General features: G+C 40.7%; 1 protein-coding gene across 2 annotated transcripts in view; it reads left to right on the top strand.

The window, feature by feature from the left end:
* The window catches only part of SLC39A9 (solute carrier family 39, member 9), a 68,044-nt gene extending 55,029 nt beyond the window's left edge, over nt 1-13,015 (top strand). Inside the window, exons 4-7 of one of the 2 annotated variants that reach the window (XM_006884744.1) lie at nt 5,493-5,561; nt 7,072-7,157; nt 7,810-7,944; nt 12,424-13,015. In XM_006884744.1, the coding sequence (XP_006884806.1) occupies nt 5,493-5,561; nt 7,072-7,157; nt 7,810-7,944; nt 12,424-12,654 (521 nt within the window). In that variant the 3' untranslated portion in view covers nt 12,655-13,015. The remainder of the gene's footprint in view (nt 1-5,492; nt 5,562-7,071; nt 7,158-7,809; nt 7,945-12,423) is intronic. The other variant, XM_006884745.1, reaches the window with a different exon arrangement.
* The last annotated feature ends 7,800 nt before the right edge of the window (nt 13,016-20,815 follow it).

The raw sequence follows: 20,815 nt of genomic DNA, 5'->3' as shown, positions 1-20,815 counted from the left end.
TGCATGTGAAATCAATGATACTGTTCTGTAGTTTCCACACTCTGTTGGGTCACCCTTCTTTGGAATGGGAACAAATATAGGTCTCTTCCAGTCAGCTGGCTAAGTGGTTGTTCTCCAGATTTCTTGGCACAACTTCGTGAGCACATCCAGGGCAGCATCTGTTAGCTGAAATATGTCAATTGGTATACCATCTCTTCTTGGGGCCTTATATGGAAATATACCTTAAAGAAATCAGAACAATTACTCAAACAGATGTATGCACACCCGTGTTTATTGCTGTATTATTCATAATAGGAAAGAGGTGGAAGAAACCCCAGTGCCCATCATCGAATGATAGAAAAACTATGGTACATTCACACAATGGTATATACTAAGCAGCAGTGAAAAACAGTGAAATAGAGTAAAACATTATACAACATGGAGGAGCTTTGAGAACATTGTGCAAAGTGAAATATCTCAGTCACAAAAGGACAAATACTGCATAACACTGCAATTATAAAATAGGACAGACATTGGAGGGTTTGGGGAGGGAATGGGGAAAGAGTGGATAGATAATGAACACTGCATTAGAACAGATGAGGGGAAGAACTGTCCAAAAGGAATATATAATTATGCATTATATGTATGAGAAGTCTTGTACAAGGGGTTCTTTATAGAGTGGGCTGGGGGAGGGAGGCGAAAATGTGCAACAATAAATTAAATAAAAGACTAAACCTCTGGAATGTATTTAATGAATGCCCGTCTCCCGGTACACATTGCATCTAGATGCCCACATCTGTTAAGTTTATATAGCTTTTAGGTATCATTTCTTTTTCCTTTTATGTTTCCCAATAGCCTTTGTGGCCCAGTGGGTAATTGCTTTACTGCTAATCAGTAAATCAGTGTTTTGAAGCCATCAGTTGCTCTGAGGGAAAAGTTATGACATTCTGCTTTCATGAAGATTTCTAACCTCTGGGGCATAGAGAGCTCTGGTGGCCTAGTGGTAAGGTCACTCTGCCCACCCTACAATATGTGGTTTGAATCCACCAGTTATTCCACTGGAGAAAAATGGGCAGTCTCCTCCTGTGTGATTTTCAGCCTTTGATGGTTCACTAGAGGGTATGCTATGAGTCCCCTCCGACTCGCTGAATTTGAACAACAGCAACATGGAGCATAGTAGTGTAACATATTCATGTGATACAGATAAATACCCTTCGACAAGGATCTAGTAAGCAATTCTGAAGTGCTCAGTGTTTTATTACATTTTGTAAGACATGTAATAGTAATAAATAGACTCTGCCTCTGGCACTGATGAAACATAATTGCCCCCCCCCTTTTTTTTAAAGTGGCTTAAATATAAGGGTTAAGAAGCTGTGCTGCAATCCTGAAGTCACGCGGTTTGAATCTACCAGCTGCTCCACAGAAGAAGGATGGGCAGTCTCCTCCTGGGTAACTTACTGCCTCTGAAAACCCACTGGAGGTTCAGCTACGGATTGGTTCCAACTCAGCAACAACAATATAGCCAAAAACGTGGCAACAACCTAGGTGTCCATTAGTAAATAACAGTGTAAACCAAATGTGATATATCCAGATGGAGAGAAAACCCCAGACACTAGCTATTTAGTGAATTCCAACTCAGAATGAGGCTATAGGACAAAAGTAAAGCTGCCCTGAAGGGTTCGCAAGGTCTTAAATCTTAATGGAAGGAGACTGCCACTCACACTTTTCTGTCACTGAACAGCTGGGTCTAATATTGAACCACCAACCTTTCTGTGAGCATTTGAGAGTTTTTACCACTGTTCCACCAATGGGATATTATTCAGCTATAAAGAGAAATGGACTTTCGTTAATAGGGTCACTATGAGTCGCTTGCAACTCTACGGCACTTAACAACAACAGAGAAATGAAGTTCTGAAGTTCTACTACCACATGGATGAACCTTGAAAACTTGTTGAGTGAAATAAGTCCAGTAAAAAAAGGATGAATATTATATAATCTTACTCATAAATAATTTCCCTAGTAGGGAATGTATACAGACCAAAGTTTATTAGTGGTTACCAAGGATGGATGGGAAGGTGAAATGGGTTTCATAAGGGGTGCATAATTGTTAAATTTGATGAAAAAGGAAATGGATAGTGATGATTGCCATATGTATTGATGAATATAATTAATATCACTAAATTGTGCACAAAAAATATTTGAAACGGCAAATATTTTTGGTATATTTCACCACAATAATTTTTTTTTAAAAAAGAAGTAGAAAATTTTGCTTTCCATACTTTATAGTCATTATATAGACATATGCTCAGCCATTAGTGAAAAGGCTGGCTGTTTGAACCCCCTAGCCTCTTCTCAGGAGAAGACATAGCAATCTGCTTCTGTAAAGATTTATAGCTTTGGGATTCTTGTAGGGCAGTTTTGTTTTCTGTGGCAATAGATTATAAAGACTGCATATAGAATTTTAGGTTTTCAGACAAGGAGAGAGTTGTTTCCAACTGTAATTAATCTTTGGTTCCCTTCTTAAGAATTATTGATGGTGCTATAGTTGAAACAATCATTGCTAATTGAAAAGTCAGTGCTTTCAACTCACCATCACTCAAAACTCAAGAAATGACTAACATCGAGTTGGAATCGACTCAGTCACACAGGAGGAGATTGTCTTTCTCCATTTTAGCAGCTGGTGGATTTGAACCACCTGCATTTACATTGGCATCTTAATCCCTTAATCACTAGGCCATTGACGTTTCCTCCCATTCCCTCAGTGGAAGAAAAATGTGGCAGTTTGCTTCTATTCTGTAAAAATGTGTCTCCTTAGAAATGCAATAGGGCAGTTCTCCTATAGGGTTGTTGTGAATCAGCTCACTGACAGTGGGTTGTCTTGTTTGTAAAGGAAATGCTTCTAGAAGGAGATATTAGACATTGTCTAACTTTTAGGGCAACAAGCTTAGCTTAGTGCTTGCCCAGAATTAAGGTTGAAGAGGTTGACTGGGTTGGGGGAGGAAGATGAGAATGTTTTGTTAGATTTTTTAAAAAGCTTACTTCACTGAACTGAATAATGAGAATAAGAAATAAGATTGAACCAGGCAATAAAATTTTTAACATGCTGCCAGTACAAAGCTATGTGGTTTGAATCCACCAGTTTCTCCACAGAGAAAGATGAACAGTCAACTCTTGTGCAATTTACTGTTGCTGGAACAGCGCCTGTGGGTTAGTTCCAGTTCCATAATACACAACAACAGCATAGTAAAAGGGAACTCTCTGGTAGTAAGGAATTGTGCTGCAAACACAAAGATATCTTTGAATCTACCAGCTGCTCTGCGGGAGGATGGGCAATCTTCTCTTGGGTGTGCAGATTACTGCCTCTGAAAACGCACTGGAGGGTCAGCTGTGTGTCTATTTGAATTTGACAGTAAATGACCACAACAAACAACCATGGCAAAAACAGTTTAAACTAAATTGGAAAAGGAGCCATTTATGTTGTTGTTAACAAATGATCCTTTATTGAAATACTTTCGTCTGTAGTCATAAATAGAAAATAATAATATATAAATATATTTATATATTTAATATAAATAGTCATAAAGAGACCTGCCAGAAGTCCAGGCTGGGTTTATTTAGAAGGGGTTGTGGTACTAGGGATATTGTAACTGATGTTAGATGGATCTTAGCTGAAAGCAGGGAATACCAGAGGAATGTCTATCTCTGTTTCATTGATTATGCAAAGGCATTTGACTGTGTGGATCATAACAAACTGTGGCTGACTCTGAGAAGAATGGGAATCCCAGAACACTTGATCATGCTAATGAGAAACCTATACTTGGACCAAGAGGCAGTAGTCAGAACAGAGCAGCGAAACACTGCATGGTTCAAAATTGGGAAAGGTGTATGCCAGGGATGTGTCCTGTCTCCATACCTTTCCAACCTGTATGCAGAACAGATTATCCGAGAGGCTGGGCTCTATGAGGAGAAGTGTGGCGTCAGGATTGGTGGAAGATCTATCAACAATCTGCGTTATGCAGATGACACAACCCTGTTTGCTGAAACTGAGGAGGACCTGAAATGCTTGCTGCAGAGGGTTGACTGCAGCCTTCAGTATGGATTGAGGCTCAATGTCAAGAAGACAAAGATTCTCACCACTGCATCAGCTGACAGCATAAGGGTGGATGGTGAAGAGATTGAGATTGTTCACAGCTTTAGTTTGCTTGGCTCCACGGTCAACACTCTTGGCACCAGTAGCCAGGAAATCAAAAAACATTACGATGGGAAAGTTTGCTGTTAGGGACCTCTCCAGGGTATTGAAGAGCAGTGGTGTCATTCTGGAGACTAAGGTGCGTCTGATAAAGGCTATGGTCTTTGCAATCACTTGTTATGCATCAGAGAGTTGGACAGTGACTAGGGAGGATAGAAGGAGAATTGATGGCTTTGAGCTGTGGTGCTGGGGAAGAGTATCGAGGGTACCATGGATTGCTAGGAAAACAAACAGATTCCACCTAGAGAGGGTTAAACCAGGCTGCTCCTTGGTGGCAAGGATTCTCGGGCTTTGTCTGACATACTTTGGACATGTTGTAAGGAGGGACAGGTCCTTGGAAAGGGACATCATGCTTGGGAGGGTGGAGGGATGGCGCAGGAGGTGAGAGCCCTCTATGAGGTGGATTGATTCAGTGACTGGGGTAATTGGGATGTGTGTGTCAGAGGCAGTGCGATTAGCGTAGGATAGAGCAGGGTTTAGGGTTGTTGTATATAAGGCCACTATGAGTTGCAAGTGACTTGACAGCACATAATAACAACAACAACAGTCATAAATATGAAATGCTTCACAAATTTGCGTATCATTTTTGCACAGGGGCCATGCTAATCTTCTTTGTATCATTCCAGTTTTAGTATATGTTCTGCTGAAGTGAGCACGAGTGATTTCTTAACCAGTTAACTGACTTGTCTTTGGGATAGTATTTCAGAAAGATGACGCTGATCAGGAAGTGTAAAGTTCACTTTACTAATGAGAAATTAAAGTAAGGAGAAACAAGCTGAGAGACTATTGCTAATTTAGGTTTAATTTTATTAGAATTTAGGTTAATATTGTGACAATAAATGAATAAAGGCAAAATAAGGTAGGCATTTTGATGTTACAGTGAAGATAAAATAGCAGGAGACTGAGGAAAAGAAAGAAGTGGACAGTTACAGCTAGATTGGTCTGGGAAGAAGTGATTGAAGGCCGCAGAGCACTTCCCATGGGGCTAGAGGGTCAACTGTGAGGAAGAAGTTGAGGCAGTGGTGTTACACTTTTCAGGAATTTGTCTGATAAAAGAAGACTGGGTCAAATGAAGAGTTCCCTCCTCCCCTTCTCTCCAAAGGAGGGAGAACTTCTAGATATTTGAAACCAAAAGAAAAGAGATAGCAGTGATGAAGATAAACATATTATAAGAGTTTTCAAATATTTTTCACCTCTAGGACAATGGTCTAACAGTTTTTATCTCACATTGCTTAATGGCCGTCTTTTCTCCTTTTGGCTTTAGATCCAGAAATGGCAAGACCCACCAGTTCCAAAATCACCACCACACTGGGGCTGGTTGTCCATGCTGCAGGTAGGGTTGTATTGCTGGGGATCCCCTTGCTCACTGCAAGCAGAATGTTTGCATTACGGGGCCTCCCAGCTCAGTGTTCGTGGGCTGGCCTAGGGGAGGAGAGAGGCTGCTTAACCAGGGGAGGTACTCCAGCACAAGCACTGGCATAGTTAGTGTCATACCTTAGACAGAGAGGCTTGTAAGCTAAGAGTGGTCATATATGAAATTTAAATTTCAATGTCCAAGAGTAAAATTTTTTTGGAACACAGCCATTCTTCTTTGGTATGTCTGTTCCTTCAATTTGATGAATGAGTGGATTATTATTTTTTTTTAGCATCATACTTTTTTTCAATACCAAAACAATAATGGCTAGCATATATTGATCACTGCAGGCCAGGTACTAAGGTGTTTTACATATTTTTTTTTTACTTAATCCTTATGAAAATCTTACGAAATCCATACTTGAATGCATTTTAGAAGGGGAAACTGAGGTTTTAAAAATTAAGTTACTTTCCCTGTATATAAGACAAAAAAAACCCCAGTTTCTACATGATTTGAAATCAGGAAAGGTGTGTGTCAGGGCTGTAACCTTTCTTCATACCTGGACAGTCTTTATGCTGCACAAATATTTCCAGAAGCTGGGCTGTATGAAAGAGAATGTGACTTTAAGATTGGACGAAAACTCATTAACAGCTTGTGTCATGCCCATGACACAACTCTGCTTGCACAAAGTAAAGATGACTTAAGGTATTTACTGCAGAAGATCAAAGGCAACAGCCTTTTAATTTTTCAATTAGATTCCTTCTCAGTGTAAAGAAAACAAAAAGCTCATCCCTGGACAAATACGTAGCATCATGAGAGATGGAGAAAAGTTTGACGTTGCCAACACATTCACTTTACTTGGAGCCACATTCAATACCCATGATAGCAGCAGTCCAGAAACCAAAAGATGTGTTGCTTTGGGAAAATCAGCTGTCAAGGACTTCTTTAAAGCACTAAAGAAAAGGAATATCAGTTTAAAAGTTAAGGTGCACCTAATCAAAGCCATGATATTTTAAAATTCTTGAAATGCATCTGAAAGTTGAACAGTGCATAAAGAAGATTAGAGATTCCTTAGAATTTTGGTGATGGAGAAGAGTACTAAATAGCTGATAGACTCTCACTAACAAGTCTAAGTTGGAGGAGGTGAACCCTCCTTCTTCTTAGAGGCAGGGATGGTGAAACTTTTTATCACATCCTTTGGACATGCTGCCTAGAGAGACTAGTCCTTGGAAAAAGACAACATGCTTGGAAAAGTGGAGGATTCGAGAAAAAGAGAAGACTTTCAACAAGATGGCTTGACAGAGGGACTGTAACAGTCTCAGAGACTGTAACAGCATTCAGAGATGGGGGGTGGATCGGGCAAGGTTCTGGTCTGTTTGTGAGTCATAGTTAATTCAGTGATGCCTAAGAGCAGCTACCTGGCTCGAAAGCCACATATTCAACCACTGCCCTATTGATTTTTTTTATGTTTCACTTTCCCCAAATTTAGCTGATGGTGTTGCTTTGGGAGCTGCAGCTTCTACTTCACAGACCAGTGTCCAATTAATTGTGTTTGTAGCAATAATGCTACATAAGGTGAGCAAAATTTTGGTTTAAGATTTTAATAATGCCTGTATTTATAATGAAAATATCTCTTTGGTTAACATTTCTGTGGAATATGATATGATAATGTGAAAGAAAATATTTCTTTTTCTATAATGACTATTCATTTTAGTATATCTACTCGTAAGTTTTTTGTTTGCTATTATTTTCTTAGACTTGAAGTGATTTTCTTCTTTGTATACAATTAACTAGTCATAAAAACTTTTAAAAGCTCTTCAGATTTCTGTGTTTCATAGTAATTTTTGCTCTCAGTCTTTTTGCCTAAGTCCTAGGAGAGCATGTATTTATGTCAACAACTTCCCTTTTCTGACATATAAGAAAAGGAGTCCTAGTATCACAGAGGTTAACCCTCAGCTGCTTATCTGGCTCAGAATCAACCCAGTAGCAATGAGTTTGGTTCCTTTTGGGTCTAGTATTTAAGAGAAATGCTCTTACACATAGGTCATTTTCTTTGCTTAGGACATTAATTTGCAAAAAACCTCAGTCTTTGTACTCTATCTGTTTTATAAGAGAATTTAATATTTTTAATGTGACGTAAATTATCTCAATACTTCTAGAGAGAAAAGAGATATTTGGGTTTTTTTGTTTTGGTTTTTTTTTTTTCTTTCTTTTTTTCCATCCCTAGGCACCAGCTGCATTTGGGCTGGTTTCTTTCTTGATGCATGCAGGCCTTGAGCGAAACCGAATCCGAAAACATTTGCTGGTCTTTGCACTGGCAGCACCAGTTATGTCTATGGTGACATATTTAGGACTAAGTAAGGTAAGTCTGATACATTTCTACCATTTTTAGACAAATGTCTGATTCTTTTGTGATCTACTAGGATTACTCTTATGTTGTTTTTCAACTAAATTACTTTCTGAAACTAAAAGATGTAATTGGGAGGAAAGCCTGTACAAAAGAAAATGTTTTTAATTCCACGCCACTCCTCTTCATAATTTGTTGTTGTTGTTGTTAGGTGCCATTGAGTTGACTTCAACTCACAGAGATGCAATTTGTCCACTTGGCTCAACTGGATCAGTAGACAGCATCATAATATATGGAGGAAAGATTGAAATTGTTAGCGATTTTATTTTACTTGGAGCCAAGCAACACCCACGAAGCAGTCAAGAAACCAAAAAACATGTTGTGTTGGGAAATTCTGCTGTCAAGGACCTCTGTGAGGTGCTAAAGGGCAAGGATGTCAGTTTAAAGACTAAGGTGTGCTTGATCTACGCTATGATATTTTCACTTGCTTTGTGTACATGTGAAAGTTGGTCAGTGAATAAAGAAGTCCAAAGAAAAAGTGAGGCCTTTAAATTATCGTGTTCAATAAGAATATTGAGGATCCTTGGACTATCAAAAGAACGAACAAAGCCGACTTGAGGGAAATGTGACTGGAGTGCTCCTTGGAGGCAAAGATGGTAAAACTTCATCTCAAAAACTTTGGACGTTGTCAGGAGGGTCCAGTTCTTGCAAAAAGACATGCTGTGAAGGGGTCAGCAAAAGAAGGAAATCCTTCAACAAGGTGAATTGACACATTGCTGAAACAGTGGACTTGAGTGTGACGGATTGTGAGGGTGGCATTGGTTAGGGAAGGGTGGAATCATCAGGTGTGGACTCCACAGCACCTAACCACAGCAAAATGACTCAGCAGAATAAAGTACTGCCAGTTCCTGCACATCCTTTGCCAGTTGTCTCCTTGAGAGTCTTCCTCCTTTTTAAATGAGCCTCTGCATTATCAAGCATGTCTGTCTTTGGGGACTGAGCCCTCTTGATAGCAAGGCCGGAAGTATGTGAGACACAGTCTCACCATCTTTGCTTCTGGCTGCGTTTCTTTGAAGACAGATTTGTTTGTCCATTTGGCAGCCCTATTCCATGTTGTTTGCCAACACCATAATACAATGGAATGAATTCTTCTGTCTTCTTTATTCATTGTCCAACTTTCACATGCATATGAGATGGATGAAAAAATTTAGTATTTTCTTAATCATTTAACTTAAAAACTTATTACCATTGATTAAACAATATTTTCACAAGTATAGTTCTTTCACAGGTATATTATTCCAAGCATTTATATTTCATGTTGAGGTAAGCACAAGATGTGTGAGAAGCTGTGCAATACCTTTGAATGAAGGGTTGGACAGAGATGTCTAAAGTCAGCTAAGACTCAGTCTTCTACTCCCTGCTCTCCTTCATCAGATATTTAATACCCAGTTTTTTAGCATTACAGTGAGCATAGGTTTATACCTGAAGTAGCATATGTCATTTATCAGCTCAAAGCCTGCAATGCTTCTGGGTCATTCGATATTTTATAATTCTACTGGGCTCCATGAGGAGAAGTGTGGCGTCAGGATTGGTGGAAGATCTATTAACAATCTGCGTTATGCAGATGACACAACCCTGCTTGCAGAAACTGAGGAGGACCTTATGCACTTGCTGCAGAGGGTCAAGGACTGCAGCCTTCAGTATGGACTGAGGCTCAATGTCAAGAAGACAAAGATTCTAACCACTGAACCAATTGGTAGCATCAGGATGGATGGTGAAGAGATTGAGATTGTTCACAGCTACAGTTTGCTCGGCTCCACGGTCAACACTTTTGGCACCAGTAGCCAGGAAATCAAAAAACATATTGTGATGGGAAAGTCTGATGTTAGGGACCTCTCTAAAGTACTCAAGAGCAACGGTGTCTCTCTGAAGACTAAGGTGCACCTGAACAGGCCATGGTTTTTGCAATCACTTGTTACGCATCAGAGAGTTGGACAGTGAGTAGGGAGGATAGAAGGAGAATTGACGCCTTTGAGCTGTGGTGGTGGAGAAGAGTATTGAATATACCCTGGACTGCCAAGAAGACAAACAGATTCATCCTGGAGAGGGTTAAGCCAGGCTACTCCTTGGAGGCAAGGATTCTGGGGCTTCGTCTGACATACTTTGGACATGTTGTAAGGAGGGACAGGGCTTTGGAGAGGGACATCATGCTTGGGAGGGTGGAGGGACAGTGCAGGAGGAGAAGACCCTCTGTGAGGTGATTCAGTGACTGGGGTAATCGGGATGGGTGTGTCAGAGGCAATGCGATTGGCACAGGGTAGAGCAGGGTTTAGGGCTGTTGTACATAGGGTTGCCATGAGTCGCAAGCGACTCGATGGCACATAACAACAACAACAACCACCACCTATGGGGCTGTAGTTCTTAGCAACAGTGCTCCCCACTTTACTTAAATGTTATCTGCAAGGCAGCAAGAGGAAAATCTTAGTCTACTAGTTGACCCCAAGCTAATTCATAGGATCTCTTTTTTACTTTGCTCTGAAAGGTGTTAATTCTTCTTAGTGTCAGTACTCCAGATCGTAGAACATGCATTAGAAAGAATATATGAGAAATTAGACCATTGATGAATTGTTAAGTTCCTGTTGATCAAGTATTTGCTGATATTGATTGCTACCAAATAAGTTAGTAGCAATCTATCTGTTCATCAGAAGAGCCATACCTTCTTTCATTCAGTGAGCAGTATAATAATTAAAAAAACACCTTAAATCATTGGCATCACATCAGAACTAACTCATAGCTGACCCCCCACCTAGTTTTACAAGGTGGAAGTCACACAGGAAGAGACTGCCCCTCTTTCTCCCTGGGAGCTGGTGGGCTTCAGTGGCTTTATAGGTGTCACCTTTGCATTTGACTATGCCACCAGAGCTCCCCTAGTTCCTTGAAAAAAATGGGTCTAGTTTATTCCTGTATTATAGGTCAATGCAGGTTGTAAATCTTTGCATAGGCATGTACTAATACTTCTGAAGGCAGAGTTGCATATTTATGGCATGTTCTTTTTTTGAGGTTCTAATTAATCACCTTAGTCCATATACAGATCCCAAAGTTGCTTTTAAAAATCTGTTACATTGAAATTAATCATATAAAGATTAAATTGTGAGGTGTCCTAATCTGTGTGAGGGCAGGCACTTAATCGAGATTAGCACTGTATCCTAAGTACCTAGACTAGCACCAGATGCATGAAGGCATGATTTAGAAATACAGAGGCAATAACTGTATTTGATATTAACTGTAACTAGAATAAATTAATATCTGCATTAATTTAGTCTTAGTTTCATCTTAAAAATAATATAGTCGGGGAGCTCTGGTGGCCTAGTGGCAAGAAGCTGCACTGCAATCCCAGAGATAGGTGGTTTGAATCTACCAGAAGCTCTGCCGGAGAAGGAGGGGCCATCTACTCCTGTACCAGTCAGATCCAATTTGACGGTACACACACACAGAAAATAATAAAATTTTAAAAAAAATAATAATATAGTCAAAACAACATTGAGATAACATTTCCCAGCAACAATAGGGCCTTTCAACAGGGCAGCAAACAACAAATGCTGGTGAAGTTGTAGAGAGTGGAATTTTCATCCACTGATGATGGGACTGTAAAATGGTTTAACAACTGTAGATGGAAGTCTGAAACTTTCTTAAAAGGTTAGAGATATAAGCACCATTTAACCTAGTTAGCTATTCTACTACTGGGAAACCAGAGCCAAGACCCAAAGAATGTTTGCACACCCATGTTTATTGCTGCAGATGGGAGCAGCCCAGCTCTCATCAACAAACAAATGGATAGAAAAACTGTGGTACATTCACCCAATGGAATATTATGCAGCATTGAAAAATAGTGAACTTGTAAAATACTAGATAACATGAATGAGTCTGGAAAACATCATGCTGAGTGAAATATTTCAGTCACAAAAGGACAAATAGTGCATACCACCATCGTTATAAAATAGGATTGACATGGGGGTGAGAAGGGGAAGAACAGAATAATGGTGAACAGATGATGAGCATTGCATTGGAACAGATGAAGGGAAGCACTGTCTGAAAGGACTGTATGATTAGGTATTATATGTATGACAACAGTCTGAAACAAGAAGTGCATTACAAAGTACCCTGAGGGAGAGGGAAGGAGGGAGGAAAATGTGCAATAATGAATGAATGAAAACCCAACCTTTTTGTAAACTTTGGCTAAAATTAAAAAACCAAACAAAAATAATAGAGGCTAAATCAGTTCAAGTTTGTTTGAGAAAACAATTGTGTGATATTCCTACACCCTTATGTGCATGCTTCTTAGAAATGACGTAACATTGCTCTGATCTCAAGATGTCCCCACTGTCCCAGATGGCACCAGTTACAATTATAGAATGCTTATCTTACTGAGACTTCTGCCTGACCCTGTCTCTTCCTGACTTAATATTTCTTTTCTCTTTCTCTGTCAATCCACAGAGCAGTAAAGAAGCCCTCTCAGAAGTCAATGCCACTGGAGTGGCCATGCTTTTCTCTGCCGGGACATTTCTTTATGTTGCCACAGTACATGTTCTACCCGAGGTGGGTGGAATGGGCCACAGCCACAGACCTGATGCCACTGGAGGGAGAGGCCTCAGCCGCTTGGAGGTGGCAGCCCTGGTGCTGGGCTGCCTCATCCCACTCATCCTGTCAATAGGACACCAGCATTAAGTGTCGAGGTTCCAGTCTCTCTCCACGGCCGTTTGCCATCCAGTGAGAACAGCCGGCACATGACAGCTCCTTACTTCCTCAGTCTCATGTCTTGCCTTGCGCATCTCCACCTGTATTCCTAGAGTCCAGAGGGAGGTGAGATTAAAATCTGGAGTAACAGAAAAGCTTTTAGAGTAGAAACAACACATTACAATTGGATATAGACATTCCCTGTGTTGTATTTTAAAGGGCCTTGGCATTCTGAGTTTTGATGTTTCTCTTAACCCTATTCTCAGGGAAGATGAAATTAGTTTTAAGGAAAGAAATCGAGAACTTCATGTTCACAAATAGTGATTATGACAGTACAGTGTTCTGTAATTAAGCTGAAATCTCTTTTTATGTTAGAGGCTCTGCCACTTTATCCATTGATTTTTTAACATGTTTCTCACCGTGTCAGACTGGTGCTTTAGCATCTGTGCCACATGCCTTGATAGAAGGTCGTAGCACTCACTGTCTGAGATGCTGAAGGGGATTGCCTTTGGGTGAGCTGGCTTTATATGAGAGAAAGCGAGAGAGCGTGCACCACTGAAAGGCGAGGTTCAGAGACACCAGCTCCTCCTTCTGCACTGGCTTCCCTAAATAGAGTCTGCCATCCTATAAAGTAAAGTGACAGAGGTGGAACGGTCTGTTGAGTAGTTGAGTAGCATCTCCTCTCAAGTTCTCTTTTGCGGATACCTGCCTCCAACACGTTCTTACCAGGAAGCCATATTCCAGTAGGCTTAGGCCTTGGCTTTCCTTCAAGAGCAGTTAATTTCACAGTTATCTTTGGAAATTAAGGGATATTTTAATTTTCACTGAATTGGGATAGTTGCTGACATCTTTGTAGCTCTTTTTAAAAGTAAGACTCGGAAAACCTCTGTGGTACCCTCCCCTTTTTTAAAAAACAAAGTATTACTCTTAGTGGATCAACAATCCCTCTAGTAAAATACATGGTGCCACTGAGGAATGTGAAGTCCGCTGTGCATAGTGGCTTTGGCAATGAAAAGAGGAGTTTCGGAAACGGGAATGCCTATTGAAATCATGTCTCTTGTCTCTTCATTTTTTTTCTGTGCTTTTAACTTTTCCCTCCACAGTTTGCTGGTGGCAATGTTAATACTTCTATGAGTTGAATTCTCATCAGGATAACCACTTCTTGAACTGTGATGATGAAGATAATTCTATTGTTTATTCCCTCCAGAGAAGTTACCCTGTGTCAAATGCACCTTTGTTAAACCGTGAACATATCACCACCTTGTGTGTGAGTCTACACACTCATTACTGTTATGGTAAATGAAACAACTGTGATAGCAAAGTGTTAACAGACTAGGGTAATATTTCCATATTTGCCAAATCTCTGTAAATTCTGTTCTGTCAAATAAGTGTACAATATTGTATTAATAATTTATTTTGATTTTCTGTACTATTTCAAAGCATAACATTACATAAAGGGAGAACCAAGGATACGTTCTTCAGGGTAGTGGATTTAAGAGGTCATAAACTGTTTCATATGACGCATAAACCAGCATGCTTATCTCTTTATTTCCCTCCTAGATTTATCCCCACACTAGCAGCTGTTTGAAATAGAACTTGGGAGCCCTCTGCTGGCTACAGACCAAAGTAGCAGAAATAGGATGCAGTTTTGTATGGTGGCTGGCATCCTTTACATACCATTTTTAAACCATCTGAAAACACAGCCAACCTATCAGTCATGGGGCTTCATCTTCAGAAGGACCTGGTTGCCTTGATTCTCCTCGGAAGCTTAGTAGAGAGCATATTAGCGTCTGCGTTAGGTTGGAGAGTAGCACTTTGTACCATATCTTTCTGGTCAGTGGTCAGGAATTACTCTGCTGGCCAGCACATCTTGCAGCAGTGCCTTGCCATCACACTCACAGGTTTGGCTAAAATATCCTGCAGGGTAAGGGCCTTGAACTCTGGCAAGGAATGAGGCATCTAATTCCCAATCTGCCTTCCTTTCTGGATCTTAACCACCAATAAACGAACCTTTTGAGACCTACCTGCTCTGAGGAGCTGTGGGTGTTCCCAGATTGTATAGCTGCTGCCGCTAGAACTACTCACTTCCCTCCTGGTCAGCAGGTAGAAATAGCCATATTGATCTCACAGGGCTCAAATACATCTGCAGGCAGCAGAGAACCAGGCAGTGGGGTATAGCTGCCTCCCTGGAGGAAGAGCTTTGCCAGCCTGGTGGGCACTGTCCCAGGAAAGGCCATACTGATGCCTCCTTGTTTCAGTTCCGTTTTCCTCATGTTTAAAACAGCTTCCTTTGTTGTGGATGCCTTAATGCTCTAACACATCAGAAGACATTGGCAGGGCTGCCATCCAGTGCATATAGAGTCATCAGCTACCAAAGAGACGCTGATTTCAAAAGCGTGGTCTTTCCTTTGTCCTAGCTAAGGTTAGTTTTAATCGCAACTTGACTCTTTTAGAGAGAGATTTTCCTCAGATTCCAGGAACTCTCTTACATGGCAGATTAAGTTGGAAAATACTACTGCTGCTTTTCCTTAACATATTCTCCAGTCAATTGCTTTATCAGTTCCTATTTCATCAAAGTAGTGATGTTACAGGTTTCATTTGCACTTCCTGTGTGTGTGCCATTGCCACGTGTCTTTTTTTCAGGCAAAGATTCCACAGCAGAAGATTGAAAGTTGAAAATGGTACCTGTTACATACCTACAGAGGATGTGTGTTCTCTCCTCATCCCTCCTTTCCCTTATTAATTTCCTGGATCACAGAAGCTCAGCTAGTCTGGTTTCCTATATGTGGAATCATTCGAGAAAAACCCAGAAAGGTGCCCATTTGAGTTATTGGTTCATTGTAGAAAGAAGGAAGAGGTAATTGTGTTTTCTTACCAGCCTCATTCTGAATGTCACTGCCTGGCTGTTTGTGGGTTTTTGTTTGTTTATTTGTTTTTAAGGTTTTGGTTTGTTTTTGTTTTCATTGATTAGAACCAGGAGAACACACCAGCATCAGAGTGTATGAAGCCCCTAAAAGGTGAGCTTTGAACCAGCTTACGTTCATTTGACCCCCTGCTGATAGCTTGCCTTTCCATTCCTCATATTCCTCCCTTAACTTACCAACCTCAAGTCAAAACTGATCCTCCAACGGGGTTCTGAGGCTGTAAATCACATAGAAGAGATTGCTCATCTTTCTCCTGTGGAGCCATTGGGACATTCAAACCAACATCTCTGTTGGCTTGACCCAGATAGACTGAAGCATAATCTACATTTTAGCAAGATCCCCAAGTGATTTGTATGTATTCATTGTAATCTGTAAGCATCTGGGGATCTGTAAGAATCACCTGAGGATCTACTCAAAGGGAGATTCTGATTTAGTATATGTGGGAGCTGGAAAGGCACATTGTCAACTGGGGTTCAAGCTGGAATGAACTGGTTTGAAGCCCTGCCTCAAACACATGGTGACTTGTTACTGAACATGGGACCCTAATGTCAACAGCACAAGCCTCCAAAGAATGGTCCTGCTCTTTGAATTCCCAAGCCCCTTGGGAGACTGTGAATAATTCCTCAAATCATCCAACTTTGCTGCAGTACTAGGTGAGAACTCTCTGTAGCTATTCTGCAGTGGAAACTTCCGGCATCAGAAAACCCTGCTTACTACAAAATGGTCCATGTTGCTCAAATGAAGTGAAAACATTTGTTCCTGAGAAAGCTAGATTTTACCTCAGAAGACCAGAAAGGAATCTGTGACTTGTGAGAAAGGACCAGATGACCATTTAGGAGGTGGGCCTTGACTATTTTCCTGGTGGTATCTTCTGGCAAATTGGATATTTTGTGGGGTAACTGCAGCTCCCCTGCTTCAGTATCCTGAACAGTGGTTTTAAATGTCTTTTTCTGGATCCTTTGTAAACATATAATCATTCCATGGATGGCTGCCTTATAATTTTGTCTCTTTCCACTTTAATTGTGAATGGTTAAAAAAAATTGCTGTTTCTGATTTGTTCTATGATATTAAATTTTTATTAGTGCATACCTTATGTGAATGGCTCATTATTTCTCAACAGGTGGGTATTTTTCCCTGTGTGACAACCAGATTTGACCCACATTGAACATCAAAAAAGGTAATACAAGCTGTGAGAAGCTGTCAAAAGATCTACCTAGTGTACATCCTTTAAGAGAGGAGAAAGGGGAAATGAAGGGTTTGAAAAACCCTCAGCCTCAAGAGACACTCTCATTGGCAGTTCTTTTACTTTGCTGTTGTTATTGACAAATATTATTTATAAAGATACTTTTCTGCTCTGAGAAAAAAAGAAAAGGCAACCAACTCCACTAACACTGGATTCATTTCAAAGGGCAGAGCTGGTATATGGGTATTTAAATGCTATGAACAACTAACCAAGAGGTGGAGATTTAAAGAATTGCATTGTGTGAATTTAATAAGTGTGTTCTCCTTCTTGGACCTAGAGCTTGTTTTTTTGTTTGTTTTTTTTTAAGTTACATACAAATAAATGCGTACACAATAGCATATTATTTAAACGTATAACCCATATGTTTAATCATTGTTAGGAGCTGGAAGGTCAGCCGTGACTTATAGCAACCCTGTGGATATAAGAGCTAAATCTGGCCTGTCCTGCCCCATCTTCATCTCTGATACGCTTGAGCCCAATTGTTACAGACACTGTGTCAATCCATCTTGTTGACAATCTTCCTGTCTTTCTCTGACTCTGACTACCTTTCCTAGCATGATGTGTTTTTCTAAGGTCTGCTCCCTCTTGGCAACATACCTAAAGTATGTGAGACAAAGTTTCACCGTCCTTGTCTCTAAGGAGCAATCTGTTTGCACTTCCTCCAAAACAAATTATCTGTTGTTTTGGCAGTCCATTGGATAATCGTTATTGTTGTTCTTATGTGTTATTGAGTAGCTTGCAGCTGAGAGCGACCCTGTGTACAGCATTTCTGAACCCAGTACTATCCTGAGCCAGCCTCATTGTCTCTGACCACCTACCCTCATTACCCCTGTTATTGTGTCAGTCCATCTCCTCCAGGGTCTTCCTCTCTTGTGCTGTTCCTCGACCCTTCCAAGCATGATGTCCTTCTCAAAGACTGGCTCCTCCTGGCTATATGACAAAAGTATGTGAGTTGGAGTCTCAAAGTCCTTCCCTCCAAAAAGCAGCTTGTTTTCACCCTCTCCAGAACAGACCTGTTAATTCTTTTGGCAGTCTATGGTATGTTCAGAACTCTTCTCCAGCACAACAACTCAAATGCATCAATAATTCTTCTGTCATTGTTGGTCATTTTCCAGCTCTCTAAAGCATAGCAAGTAATTGTGAAGACCATGGTCTTAGTATGAAGAGGTCTTTGGCAACAGATGTTCCTAATGTAATTAGGCTTTTGATTTCCTAACTGCTGGTGCCAAGAGGGTTGATTGTGGAACTGAGCAAGCTGAAATTGTTAACAATCAATCTCTTCTCCATCTATCACAATGCTGCCAATTGGCACAGTAGTAAGAATCTTTATTTTCTTGATGTTGAGATTCCATCCTTATTGAAGACTACAGACCTTGACCCACTGCAGCAGGTGCTTCTTCAGGCCCTCTTCAGTTTCAGCAATAAGGTTATGTCATCTGCATAACACAGGTGGTTGATGGGTCTTCCTCCAAGACTAATGCCACATTCTTTCTCATAAAGCCCAGCCTCCCGAATGATCTGTTCTGCATACAGATTGAAAAGGTATGGAGACAGGACGGATCTCTGACACACTCCTTTTCTGATTTTGAACCATGCAGCGTTTCTTTACTCTGTTCTGACAACTGCCTCCTGGTCCGAGTATAGGTTTTGCATGAGCACAATTAAGTGCCCTGGGATTCCCATTCTTCTCAAGTTTATCCACAATTTATTGTGTTCCACACAGTCAAAAGCCTTTATATGGTCCATGAAGCACAGATAGACATTCCTCTGGTACGCTCTGCTTTCAGTCAAGATCCATCTCACATTGGAAACGGTGTCCCTCGTGCCACGGCCTCTTCTAAACCCAGCTTGTAGTTTCTGGTAGTTCTTTGTTGATGTGCTGTTCCAGCTACTTTTGGATAATTTTCAGCAGGATTTTGCTTGCGTGTGATATTAGTGATATAGGTCAATAATTTCCACACTCTGGTGGATCACCTTTTTTTGGAATGGGAATAAATACAGATCTCTTCCAGTCAGTTGCCCAGGTAGTTGTCCTTCTGATTTTCTGTCACAAGCTGGTGAACACTTCCAGGGCTATATCTGTTTGTTTAAATATGTCAGTTGGTATTCCATCTCTGGGACAATCACTAGTCTTTTTTAATTATCTCTGATCTACTTAATGCTGATTATATGTGCATATACCACAAATGTTTCATCAGCGAATTACAACACTTGTGTCCACAGTGTTTCATGTTTCTTAGAAATCTTCTGAAGAAGAAAAAAAGGGAAAGATATGGTATATATATATATTTCTTGCTATTTCTATGGAAGCTTCAAATTCAAGTGCCTACATCCTTTGCCTTAGACAGTGATCTTTGAAATCTGAGGAGGTCAGCATTACTACGTAGACCTCTCTTCATCCTACTGCTCTGGGATTGATCTCACTCTCTTTCTCTCTGTGTGTTTTAGTAAAAATAACGAGGAAATTCAGACCTTTTCTAGTTTTATTTTTGAATCTATATAAACTAAGCTATTTTTAAAATTGTAGCATGTCTCATCCCACCACAATTCTTCTGTTCTTTCCTTTTCCCTAACCCTGATCACCTTTTAATACATGCCTTCACCGTCTCTCTTTCTGCCACTGGAGTATAAATTTAGGATGGTAAGTTCTCAGTAAATTTTTGTTGCTAATGACATGATCTGCTCTGAGGGTGCACTGTTAAAGAAATCGTATCATTTACAGTATTCCCCAGCTCCTGTGCAGAATCAGCTACTGGTCTTATATTTAGTTCTGCCTTTGTCTCACCTGTGGTGAGGATTGTTCAGAAGTTGATTAATAGTAAAACTAGGAGCTAGAAAGAGAATGGGACAGAGCATAGAGGTGGGAGAGTAACTGGATTTGTGTTACTAATCTTGTACTAAGGATTGTGAGCTACCGTATGACTGAATTCATCTCGTCTCATTGCCTTCGGGTCAGAACCAACTCATACTTGACATTCAGTGAGGTTTTGGAAACTGTAAATCACGTCGGCGAAGACTGCCAGCTTCCAGAGTAATTTGTGGATTTGAACTATTTGCCTTTGGGTTAGAAGCGCAACCCACTAGGCCACCAGAGATCTGAAAACTTAGATTCCATTGCTAATGCAGCTACTGATTTCTGTTACAAGGTTAGCCACTGTATGCATTATTTTGATGGGAATATGAGTGAGAAAATGTGCCCTGCTCAGGTTGCCACACTGCTAGAGGCATTCTGACGAGCCTGAGCACCCAGGGGCAAGGGAATGGGCAGCTGGAGCATTTGAAGAAGTATGAAAGGAACTGGATCATTTCCCAATGTCTGGAAGACTCTAGGGAGGAGAATTGGACTCATCTTATTTGAGGCTGACTTGTTTTCGTCATAGATTTCTCTTACATGCTCCACAAGGTGGCTGCTCCCGAGAATGGAACCATACAGAAGTCTGAGCATATCTCTCTCCCCCACTTGATTGGCCTCTTTATCCAGTGGTATTAACAGAACTCCTATTAATGGCCTCATGGGTTTTCAGAGGCATTTGATCACATGGGAGGAGATTACCCATCCTTCTCCAGTGGTGAATCTGGTGGATTTCCTTCTCCAGTGGTGAAGCTGGTGGATTGCAGTGTAGCTTCTAGTGAGGCCACCAGAGCTCCCTCGGTTTGTGTAGTACATAGAAAAATCAGGCATTCACTGTTGTAAAACAGGACTGACATCGGGATTGGTGGGAGACTGAGAAAGATGGGATAAATTATGTGTACTGCATTGAAACAGATGAGGGAGGGAACTGTTTTAAAGGGATATATGATTAGGTATTATTGTCATGACAGGAGTCCAGAACGAAGGCTGCACAGTGGAGTGGACTTGGGGGCAGGGATTGTGTAACAATGAAAGAATTTTTCTTTTCCTTTTCAAAGAGAAGAACAAAGTAGGAGGGAGGTTGGGCAGGGAGAAAAGTGCAGCAATGAATGAATGAATGGAAATCCAAAGTCT

The sequence above is a fragment of the Elephantulus edwardii genome, unplaced genomic scaffold (assembly GCF_000299155.1).
Source record: "Elephantulus edwardii isolate Elephantulus edwardi_28Jun2011 unplaced genomic scaffold, EleEdw1.0 scaffold00037, whole genome shotgun sequence".
Classification (NCBI taxonomy): domain Eukaryota; kingdom Metazoa; phylum Chordata; class Mammalia; order Macroscelidea; family Macroscelididae; genus Elephantulus; species Elephantulus edwardii.
Note: the sequence above shows the minus strand (reverse complement) of the source record. Positions and strands in the feature narration are given on the sequence as shown.